This window comes from Periophthalmus magnuspinnatus, chromosome 4, assembly GCF_009829125.3.
Source record: "Periophthalmus magnuspinnatus isolate fPerMag1 chromosome 4, fPerMag1.2.pri, whole genome shotgun sequence".
Taxonomy (NCBI): domain Eukaryota; kingdom Metazoa; phylum Chordata; class Actinopteri; order Gobiiformes; family Gobiidae; genus Periophthalmus; species Periophthalmus magnuspinnatus.
In genome coordinates, this window is record NC_047129.1 from 28057155 (window position 1) to 28069819 (window position 12665).

The 12665-nt window shown below is 36.6% G+C and overlaps 1 protein-coding gene across 1 annotated transcript in view; it reads left to right on the forward strand.

The window, feature by feature from the left end:
* Nucleotides 1-2098: 2098 nt before the first annotated feature.
* The window catches only part of myo1f (myosin IF), a 36436-nt gene continuing 25869 nt past the window's right edge, over nucleotides 2099-12665 (forward strand). The window contains exons 1-2 of the mRNA XM_033964813.2: nucleotides 2099-2258; nucleotides 11568-11696. Of these exons, the coding sequence (XP_033820704.1) occupies nucleotides 2256-2258; nucleotides 11568-11696 (132 nt within the window). The 5' untranslated portion in view covers nucleotides 2099-2255. The remainder of the gene's footprint in view (nucleotides 2259-11567; nucleotides 11697-12665) is intronic.

Sequence of the window (12665 nt, forward strand, 5' to 3'; positions counted from 1 at the left end):
CTGTTATAGATATTATTAAATTAAATTATCCATTTTTGTTTCTATTGCAGTCGCCTTCATTTTAAAGGTGTAATTTGACTTTCACATTGAAATCTGTGCTTCCAGACAGGAAGTGATGTCACTGAAGCTCTATTTATAAAAATGAAACGTTGGGGAAAGTTTGACACACGTTTTTGTCTTATATCCTCAATAGATGTGTAGATTATTTTTCCATTTTGCAGTCAAAGTCAAAGATAGTTCCTTTCTCCTCATGAAATAAACAGTTTATTTCATGACCAATACAAAAAAAAAAACAAAAAAAAAACCTTCAAATGTTTCCAGAGAATAAATTCAAAATCATATGAAATAACCCATTTGTTTATAATTTACAAGATAATCATTTTAAAGGTCCTATATTACCTAACACTGATTTGTGAGCTTTAAGACATTAAGCCGTATTACCTCATCAAAAACATATCTGGAGTTGTGTTTTGTTTCAATCACACATGTTTGAGTAACGCTGCATTATTAGTCTGTCTGCATCCCCAAAGCTCAAATTGCTCTGTTTCATCTTGTGATGTCATTAAGTGGTAGTTTTAGTTAACAGCTCCTTTTACCTTTAGTTCAGTTTGGTTTGGTGGTGCAATTCCCACTCTCACAGATTAAAGCTGCTGTTGTGTTGTTGGACAAGACCCTTAACCCACCTCGCCCCCAGTGTCTGTGTACACTGGTGTATGAATGTGTGAGTGGTTCCTTGATGTAAAGAGCTTTGAGTGTCTTGAAGGTGGAAAAAAAAACATTTACCATACACCCACTTTCTTTCATTAATCCGTGGCCGGGTTGCGGGGGCAGCAGTCTAACCAGGGACTCCCAGACCTCCATCACCCAGACTCTTCCTCCAGCTCCTCTGAAGTGTTCAGGAGGCATCGAGAGGATTTGGAGGAGCAGCGGCTCTACTCCAAGCTTCACCACTATGACTGAGCTCCTCACTCTATCTTTAAGGGACCCTGCGGAGGAAACTCATTTCAGCCGCTTGTATCCGTAATCTTGTCCTTTCAGTCATTACCCAGAGCTCATGACCATAGGTGAGAGTAGGAACGTAGAATGACCGGTAAATCGAGAGCTTTGCCTTTCAACTCGACTCCTTCTTCACCACAACAGTCCAACATAGCGACCGCTTCACTGCTGACGCTGCAGTTCTGTCAATCTCACGCTCCATCCTTCCCTCACTCTTGAACAAGACCCTGAGATACTTAAACTCCTCCGCTTGAGGCCGTAATTCCACCCATTTACCATTTACCTCTTTATTTTGCCTGTAGAGAAATTCGTCCTCTGCATTTGACAATTAACAAACAACATATGTGAGCAAACCTTTTTTGTTTGTTTTGTTTTGTTATTTACTATGCAAAAAACATGATTAATATTTGAAATACAGGCCTATAAAAATATTTATTCTGATCTGTCTCTGCTATTTCTCTCCTTCAGAATATTTTTAATCTCTGCAGATCTGAATATTTGGCCTGTATCACAACTTTAGAACACAAAGAAAAGAAGCAGAGTGGGTCACCAGAGGACAGACAATCAGCTCTCACCCCACTCACATGACTCTTTTTTACAAGTTTGTGATAAATGAAATGTTTTTTCAATTGAATGAAGACTGTGTAGCCTTCTGATGTTGCTCACAAACGTCCGAAAAGTTGGGTACTTTAGCTGTAAGGAGTAATTTTGCAGCATTTAACCCAATTCTTATCTGATCTGATTGCCAAACAGAGCTCTCTTTCCTTCCTCACTCAGTTTCAGTACCTTTGCATGAACCTTACTGTTATGGGCGTAAAGGAACACCTCTGTAACCACAGCTTAGGGTGGAGCCGGCTTAAACTCACCAACACACCATCATCTAGCAACCGGCAGCTGCTAATTGCCACTTTACTTTTGTGTCAACACTTTGTTCGCAACACAAATCCAAAGTTTAGTGATTCAATTTGCTGACAACTCTCATGTCATAACTTTGGACATGTCTGGAAAGCAGAAGTCGAATTACGTGGCCTGGTACGTACACATTTTTTCAGTATCTTTGAATACTTCTCGTTTCAATCCAGCTCTGTCGTTGAGTGGGTTTGAGGAAGTGCATTGTGAGAACTGTCTTGTGTCTTTGATAGGTGACAGGGGGCTGCTGCTGTAAAGCCTCTCTCATCATAATGCCGAGATTGTGAGCGTCAGCTGGAATTTAGACATTTTCTGGGCCAAAGAAGAGGAAACAACTCCACCTTTGAACAATGGTATGGAACAAAACACACCTGAGCTGCCATGTATATACTGTTCATATTGTCTCTATGTTTTCTGCTACACATATGGAACTTTTCTGATATATTTTTTAGAAGTTGTTACAAAATACTTGTCATCTTACGCTGTCTTAAACTCAGACTAATAGGGTGAGGCATTAAGTTGTTCACTGCAGCCTAAACTCTTTCAGTCACTACTGTTGTTATTACTACTGCTGCTGCTACTATTACAACTACTATAAATACCACTGCTCCTACTACTGCTCCCCCACTACTACAACTACTACTTCAGTGACTACTACAACTTCTACTACTTCAGCAACTACTATGACTGCTACTACAAGTACTGCAACAACAATAACTACTACTACTACTACTGCTACAACTACAACTACTAGGCTGCAACTTCTACATTTCTGTGACCCACTTTTGGGCCCACACCCACAAGCTGAGAACGTGCCTTTCTATTAAGTATTAGTTATGGGACAGCATAAAAATGGAATCTGGAATACAATAGTAGTAGTAGTAGTAGTCGAAGTAGCTGTAGCAGTAGTAGCAGCTGCTGTATTTGTTCCTAGACACACAACACATGTCTGTCTTTGTAGATCTGCATATAAATTGTATATTTGCATATAAATAGTCTATCATGTACATGACCTTATATGGAGTATATTATATTTAAATTTGAATGTGGTTTTGTCAGAGACCAAGCCCCCACAACCAGTTTCCTCTTTTTAAGCATTGTCAAGAAATTATTTTTGTGCATCAATTTGACAAATAAATTACACTGAACTACTACTACTACGAATACTACTGCTGTTACTACTACTACTACAATTACTGCTACTAGGATTACTGCTACTACTACTACTGCGATTACTGCTACTATGATTACTGCTACTATTACTATGATGATTACTGCTACTATGATTACTGCTACTATTACTATGATGATTACTGCTACTATTACTACGATTACTGCTACTACTGCTATTCCCATTACTACTATTCCCATTACTACTATTACTACTGCTACTGCTACTACTGCTACGATTACTACTACCACTACGATTACTGCTACTACTACGATTACTGCTACTACTACTACATCCCACTTATTTAAAGAATGTCCCACTTTTCCATGGCATGGCTAGTGTAAAAAAATGATATTTACCAATATGATAATCTAGAGTTTTTGCGTGTCCGTGGTTGTAACTGCACTAATATTGCTTTTCCAGTCTCTCTGTGTCTGTTACATCAGATAAAAACGTTAAATCATACAGTGGGATTGCAGTTAGCATCTATGATTTTAAAGGTAAAATGTGTATGTTTCTGGAGGAAGCACATCACCTGCATTATCCTGTAGAAATGTGAAGTTAAAACCAAACTTTGGAACATCGTCCATGGGGATAGATGTGTTTTATGTTATATTGTGGAATATTATAGCCAAAGGAACAAAATTTCCCTCCTCCAGGCCAAAAGAGCCAGGTTTGTGGAGATGCAAGCCCACGCACAGTACGGATGCATGTTTTTCAATGCAACATAATAATGAAGATACAGGTTTTGATTTGATTAATATTATTAAGCTAAAAAGTTATATACAATGTTTTTAAATTTCCAACAAATCTGTACTGGTCACTTTATACTTTACAACCAATATGTTTTAAAGTTGAAACTGAAGCACCTGTATCTTTTCATCTAGTCATCCGGTTTCTATCTGTGTCAAATCAAACACAAAGTTCAATTATATATGTGTGAAGAAAAAGGTCTTTGCATCAGCAGGAAACAGCCTCTATATGTGAAACGTTCTGCAGGTTTCACAATGGCTGCAGTGAGGAGACAGAGGAGGAAGTGGACCTTGTATTTTGTCACAACACTTCCCCATCTCATACCGTGCATCATCAGTGTCTGAAGATCACGGTGATGTCCAAACATTTTTATATCCAGGGCCACAGATTCAAACATTTACGAAACTGGGGGTTACAAATAAGCCTCAGTGAATCATTCAAATCGGAGTTTTATTGTTCAAAAGTAAATTTAAACAACAGTGGGCACGCTTCTTCACAGATCTGAACTGTAACTTGGCCGTAACTTCACTTTTTTGCAATTCTTTCAAGCAGCACTGTATGAGTTTCTCAATGTGACATGAAATACAAAGTTAAAACCATACTTTGGAACATTCTACATGGCGACAGATATGTTTTATATTGATACAGTGTAAGATTATAGCCAAAGAAACTATATTTCCATGGAAACAAGCAGGAAGAAGCCTTAGTTCTAAGAGTCAGGTTTGTGTAGATGGAAGCCCATTCATAGTAAGGATAAGCATAAGGATGCGTGCTTTTGTAAATGAAAAAAATAGCTTTTATTTTAGGGTTTTTTTTTTTACAGTTTTTTGGCTAAAACTTGCACAGTATGTCAGTGGTCAAGGTTTGAACTTTATCGTAGCATCATTCTCATCTCCATTTGTGAGAGTACTTACTGTCTACTGACACACAGACAGAAAAGAAAAGAAAAGAAAGAAGAAAAGAATAATGTTTCTTTATGCAGAAATTAAAAAAAACAAAAACATGTAGAAATGCATTCATAGCAAGTAACAGTACTTTTGTTGTGGGAAAGTATAATGACGGCTTGATAAAATTGAAAGAACTACTTGTTGTGGTTAGAACCGCAGTACTACTTTCGGACACCAACAAAAGCTTCACCAATACTGATACGGAAGAAGCTGTGAGCTGCGTCTGGTTTAAAGATGCACTACGGAATAGGAAACAGTTCAAAAAAGTAAATAAAGGCATGTTTTTTTTTTTTGTTTTTTTTTTGTTGTTTTTTTTGCTATGTTGTAAATCAGTTTGTGTCAGAAATCTATCTCATAAGCTCATAACAATCAGACTCAAACAACTGCACATGCTGGGCTTTGGCTGTTACTGTTAAAGCCACAAACAAATCTTATGTCACATACAGTCCTCTAGAAACACATGTTACTTTAGTAAATGAACAAGTGTGGAAGTGCTCTCTAATTATATTTAATGCAGTCTAGGGCTGAAGTTCACTAAAAAAGTTCTGTCGTGTCCTGCCAGTCAATTAATCGCCTATTACGTACTGTATCTCTGTATCTGACCCAAATAGTTCAAGCTAAAATAACTATTTATGGAGGTAAAAAGTACTAGGAAGCAATGCATTTATATAAAGACTAGGTTACTGGCTATTACTGACTGCACTAGAACTGAAATGGGGAAAAAAAAGCTTTCGGTTACTGTATTTTACTTGCCACAAAGGGAATACATTTCAAGGACGTGCAAAACTGGACACACTGGTGCCACAAATACACTTTAATAATCTGGAAATAACCATTTATACTCACAAATACACCTGTTTTTAATGTTTTAAATGGACAGTGCAGTTGTTTTGTTTGTTTTTGTTTGTATTGTACTGCATTTTAACTCATGAATAAGTGAGTCTGATAGATAGAAGAGAAGATGGATAAATGAAAGACACCACTGACCAAATATGAGACTAAAGGACTAAAGACCTACAGTCCTTATGTGTTGTATATGAAGCTTGTGTTACTTTTGCAATTTTGACTGCAAAAATTAGAGATCGATGTTTTTCCATGGCAGATGACTGATGAGCTCTGATGATTTTCAAAGGAAAATAGGGCCAGTTTTGATCATTTTCCTCAAAATATATGATGTGAAATGACTATGATCCCAGTTAAAATAAGGACAAGATAATATTTATAGCAATGATTTTTGGACAACCACATCCCTGTTTCAGTGCAAAGTCTGGTTGTCAGCCCAAAATTAAATACTGGCCTATACTGGAGAGATATAAAGCCGATAGCTGATATGTTGGCGGTGTCATTCCAGCGCTTTGATTGGCTTGAAGGTGGAAAAGCGCTATAGAAAAATGTGACGATTTACCCAGGATCATTTGTCAGGGTGCGCTCACACTTGCACACGCACTAGACATGAGACAATGAACAATGATAATGATATAAGTGTTGCATAATAGTGATAACTGCCAAAAAATCACTTTTATCCTGTCTGATTGTGCAGAGTATGGAGCTCAACAGTCCCGCCCAAGTAAATTTTCCATTCATTTTTCCCATAAACTCTTCAAAAATTCAAATATTCAAAGACATCACATTGGCTAACCAGCAACATGCTAAGTGCGAACTAACATCTATAATGGTCGTTTAAAGTCCAAAAAGCATTTAAAACATACGATTTGGTGAAATTACTTAATAACTCAGGTTTATAAAGTTCCAGAAACACATTTTAAATACAATTCTAGTGGTCATTAGTTACCACAGAGATGATTAGCCCTGAGCAACTTTTATTTTATTTTTTTCGTAAAGTCTATGGGAAAAATGAATGAGAAATTTACTTCCAGAACCAGGGTGTGGACAGACAGCTCGTTATCCAGTCTATCATATTATTGTTAATTGTAATTATTTTGGTAATGTTAATCGCAACACAAAATTGTAATATCGTCCCATGCCCAACACTGGGACTAAACAAAGACCAGACCTGATACTAAATCTGGACCTAATCAGAGTTAAACCAGGACTAGACCAGGACCAAGGCTGCCTCAGGACTAAACTGGTGTTAAAACAGTGTGAGTGCAGCCATAGATTCTAGTGGGTTTTTGAGTGTAATTCCCCAAAACCACAGGGCTATAAGTGTATGAAAGCTGTTGGTTTGGCCAAAACCACAAAACGTCCTCAAGCCTGACACAGAGACACTGGTTGTTTACATGCACAGAAAAATGAGCATCATCAGATGAATCAAATGTCAAGTCAACAGTTTTATCTGATGTGAGTAATCTGTGAGTTCTTTCTGATCCCTCACACCTCACACCAGGTTTAAACAAGGAAAATTTGCCTATGTAAAATGGGCAAAATAATGTGGCAATAATGTAATAATAAATTTGTAAAAATATTGCATAAATAAAGAAAAATGTTATGCATTTGAGTTGGTCCTAGGCCTATCACGATAACAAAATTTGAAGTGCGACACATATTTTGGTGAAAAAAATTTAGACAATAAACAAAATTCCAGTGACGCAATAAAACTAAAGCAGAGTTATTCCCAAAAAATTCATTATACTGTAGTCTAAATGTACAGTACTGTTAAAAACATGAGCTGCAATAAATAAATAACAGAAGAAAACACTTTAGTAGTTATTTAGAGTATATAATTAGTTGTATGTGTTATTTATTCGACCTTCAAAAGTTTAAATCTCATCGTACTACAGAAAAATAACAAAAAGTTCCCAACAGTACAAAGAAAAAGCATCAACGATAAATATTAACCCCCAAACTGATTGTTCCAAGTATGATGTATTGAAAGATAAGTCAATATAATATTTATCCTGACAGGCTTAGTAGGTCCATTCATGACTTATTCATGATTTACTTGTGAGTCAGAGCATAATCTGACAGACTTCAGTCATTTTCTTTGTGTTCTGGTCATTTTCAAACATGTTTTCTGTAATTTGGCTAATCAAATGACAATTTATGCCTCTCTTTAGTCTTGGTGGGAATCAAATTGGTCAAAAATGGGGATATCTGGGACATTTCTGGTATACAACTGGGGCAAATGGCTCAAAACTGGGACTGTCCTGGGTAAATAGGGACGTCTGGTCACGCTAGAAACACAAAAATGAAAGAGAAAATGTTAAAGACTGAAAAAGTTATTTTAAAATTCACTGTATTATGTCTTTCGCATACAACAGTTACTCTTAAAATCTGTTGATTAACTGAAATGTGTAATTTTGATGATCAGATATTGTTTTATGCATGCAAAACAGGAATAATCAGACCTCATGACTAGTTATCAGATTATTCTAGTTATCTGGTCTATCGATCAGCACCTGCACATCTGATTGGTCAACTCAAGTCACATGACCCATAAAGTTGGTAAAGAAATAATTAATTTCATTACAATCTCAGGTAGCTCCACATAAACCCCAAAGAAAACTGCAAAAGGTAAGAAATATGTAGGTAAAAATAAGTGTTTCCAAAAAGTTAGCTTTGCATTGAGCTTGGCATCTAATTGGTCAATCCAAGTCACGTGACCCATAGACCTGTTTAAAGTTAGTAAAGAAAGATTTTATTTCATTAGAATATCAGGAGGCTCTATATAAACCCAAAACAAACTGCAAAAGGTAAGAAATATGTAGGTAAAAATAAGTGTTTCCAAAAAGTTAGCCTAGCACTGAGCTAGCATAACTACACCAGTTATTAGCATCATAAACTAGCATCATTTGTCACAGTTAGCTGCATGTTAGCATATCAGACAAACAGCTGTGAGATTTCTGGGCTAACACTGTGTGCTATTTCCAAAAAGTGGCCGTTTTAAACATTACTTAACCTCAGTTTTAACCTGTTGCCGGGTAACTAGCCTTCACTTCCTGTAACTTCAAACCACAATGGTTTTATTCTGAATGGCTTTTGCAGAGGTGATAGAGAAGCAAGAAATTACTGTATTGTCCTTTTACTTTTTACTTTTTCAAAAAATATTACAAGTACAAAATAGTGGGCCAAAAATTATCAGTGTAAAGGTATTTGGGGAAACTATTGCTCAAGTATTTGTAACTAATTGGAAGTAATGTCTGATATTTTATAATCTGAATGTAATCTGAAGGACAAAACATAAATATTGCACAACATCTTGAATTTTCAAAGTGTAGACCATAAAAATAAGAAACTAAATCATATCTGAAAGAGTGGTGCAAGAAACGTAAATATACAAATTATTTAATATTGTCATAAAGATTTTGTCACTTGTAGACTAGAGGGAAGAGTAAACAAAACTTTTACTCAAGTAAGAGCACTGTTACACTGTCAAATATATATTACTCAAGCTGGAGTAACAGTATGGTGTCTGAAGAGAATATCTACTTATACATTTTTACATTTACATACATTTGGATTATAAGGATTTCTATGTACCACTTTATATGCTGTTTACGCAAGGCAAGTGTATTTGTATAGTCGAATTCATATACAAAGTAATTGTACAGAATATGAAAGACATTAAAATCACAATACAAACAGATCAAAACATAAATAATCATCATAACATTAAAAGATAAAGAGTTAAAAGAATTTACTGGTACTTCTCTGTGCACATAGTTGTTTTTGCAAGATCCTAATAATTTTTTTTAAACCAGAGCCATGTCACCTCCTCTTTTAGTCACAGATGTCTTTAGTCCACTGCTGTCCAAAAAACTCCTCATTTCAGACATTGGTGGGGTGGTGGAAAAATTACAATTCTTGATGAAAAGTAATCCATTTGCAAAGCTCAGTGAGTTTTCAAAATACAAACAAGGTTTATTCTTTGTTACAGCAGATACAGACTGGACAGGGCCACAGACTAGTAGCCTTTCAGCATCCCGGGTCTCTCCTACTCCGTCCCCCACTCACCCTACTCTGTCCCCCAGTCTAAGTTCCTCTTCCTTCCCTGAGTATCTGAGCTCTGACTATTTATACCAGAATGACAATGCTATATACATTTCAAAGCAGAGTGACTTTTGTTTCACACCCGTGAGATAATGAACTTTTACACAGACAGGTAAAATGACAATGATTTTCCTGTGAGATGGAGATAGCGCCTTCACACATTTAAATGTCTGGTCTGGGTCTGACAGACTGACAGAGAACAAATGCACTTAAAGACATACGATAAGAATATTTTCTTCACATAATGAATATACTTAAATTTCCATCACACTTCCTCCCTTGATTATTAATTAATCATACTTCATAAACAATCATTGTCACAAACAGAACATGCACATAAACATTAACTGTTGTGGATCCAAATTCAGCTCATGGAGATGAAGTCAGTTTTATCATTGTTGAGTGAAATGGAGGGAAATTCACAAGTTCATTGTTGTGTTCAGATCAGTATGTCCATATCCGATGTGATTTGTAGTCACAAGATGGTGGCGCTGTTCAGTTAAACCTTTCCATCACCTGTCCTCTGTCTCTTTGTCCTCCCTCTGACTACTCATGGCTGTACTCTGTCCACACGCAGCTTGGCGTCTCTCTGGGCCACAGCTCGTCACTGGAGTTGTCCTTCAACCCATATGTCGATTTCAGGGCTGTGGTTGGAGACACGAGGAACAGGTCGAGTTCTTTTGAGTCACATGAAAAGAAGTGAATCCCTGAATTTTTCAGAATTTTTCTTCCAGTGAAGTTCAGACCATTCAGCTGTGGTGGTTGGTTCACTGTGGTTCTTTGTCTTGAAGGGCATTGTCAGGTTACAGGTCTTGTAGTTAATGGAAAAATAAAAACACCTGTTTTCTCACAATTCAATTTTGAAAAACAAAAACTAATTTAGTAATATCCCCCTTTGACACATTTATATATGTGTGTATATACATGTGTCAATTTTGTTCAGACCTGGCATCTCTGCTGGCTTAGTTATCTTCTGCTGTAAGAGAAAACTCTGTGTAAATTGCTGTTCTGAATGAAGCATTTTGTGAAGCACAAAATTGTTCTTGGTTAGTCGTCAGTGCTGTTAGTGTGTGATTATTTCATAGGAGCATGTAAAGAAAAACAAGAGAAATTATGCAGCATCTGCATCTCCTGTAACAAACTCACAGCAGTGATGTGACAAAATACACAAAACAAATCAAACATTTTTAAAAATAAATATAAAGAAACAAAGAAATTTTGAAAATGAATGGAACAGTTGAAACTGCATCCTGTCATTTTCCTGTTGACACTGTTTACAACGGTTTAGCTGTTTAACATATGTTTAACATATCTGATAACGCACAATTTACACCAGTTTGACTGATCAGATCCAAGAACACACAAACGTACAGCTTGTGTGTCCTTGGCTACAGCTTTCTTTTCTTTTTCTTTTTCTTTTTTTCCAGTTTTTTTTTTTTCTTCACACTTAACATTGTGAGTGAATTAGAGCATAATGTTGACATTATGTAAATTTATATTTGTCTGCATGTTGCACTTACATAATAGACCTGATGGAGGTGCACTGCCGAATTCACAGTGTTTTCCAGATTTTTGAATGTGAAGATGTCATACGTCATACAGATGGAGGGCAAGAGACAGTTTTTCCCATTGATTACATTGTACTTTTCCATGAAATATTCAAAAGATGAAAGCACAAATGTTGAAGCTGATCATTTCTATTAGTGGCTAGACCTATTCACTTGTGATATTACAACAAAAACTTCTCCATCTGTATCAAATAGTATTGCCCTATAGATGTTATGTTGTCATCTGAAACTCCGCAGTAGGCCTAACCATTGTCATGTTCTCTGTGCTTCTAGGCCAAGTACCACTGGCAGAGTCAGAATGTGAAGCAGAGCGGAGTGGACGACATGGTGCTGCTGTCCAAGATCACAGAAGACGCCATCGTCGAGAACCTCAAGAAGAGATACATGGACGACTATATCTTTGTATCCTGATATTCAGAGGGAAACCATGTGTAAAATGGCAAATATTGTAATTCACCTGATTATCAACAAATTGCCTGGCAAATCCAGAAATGATATCTCTCTGTATTTTTATGAAGCGTTGAGTCTGGAATAAGGCACATCAACAGCAAATGGGATGCCACAATATCAACTGTGAGTGTTACATTATCTAATGTGTCAGTTACCTGCTTGTCTCCACGGAGATGTTATAGCTTTGCTGCAATGTTCCACAGAAGTTTATCTTCTGTTCTGATTCTTTCAATTATAGATGTTTTCTTTTCTTTTTTTTTAAATGCATGAAAATAATGCATTCTTACTTTGAGCGGGATCACCTCTCCATAGATCTAGCCTGTAACTTCACCGAGGGGCATCAACTGCTTGTCTCCATGGAGATACACATAATCAATGCCATACGGAGGAACATTTCAGGCAAAGCACTAATCAAATAGGTGGCACCGGATCCTCAATTCGAAAAGTTACATTGTGCACCTTTAACTGGTTTGAAAAGAGGTGGCAATTAGTATTGTATAGTAGTAGTCTATAGTAATGCTCATATACTGTTGTTGTATATGTGTACAACACATATACTGTGTTGTATTGTTACCATGGCAACCAGTACAATCACATCACCTCCGCTCCTATGGTGCTGAATATGTACTGAATAGCAGTTATTTTAAACAGATCTAGTTCATTTTAAACGTTTTGCAGTGGTCCAAAGTTGTCCCTCACTTACCTCATGTGCATCCTAATTATTCACCATGATGAGTTTATAAGCACTTTTCAGTGTGACGCTAACAACTAGGATGCTAACAGTGCATTAGCCTGATTTACGGACAATTGAAAATGCTTTATAATTAGATGCAGACAGTGGTCTTATTTTTACCCCAAGAGCTACTTTTACAATACACATGTACACACTGAGAACAGACATTTTCATTTAAATGGGATTTG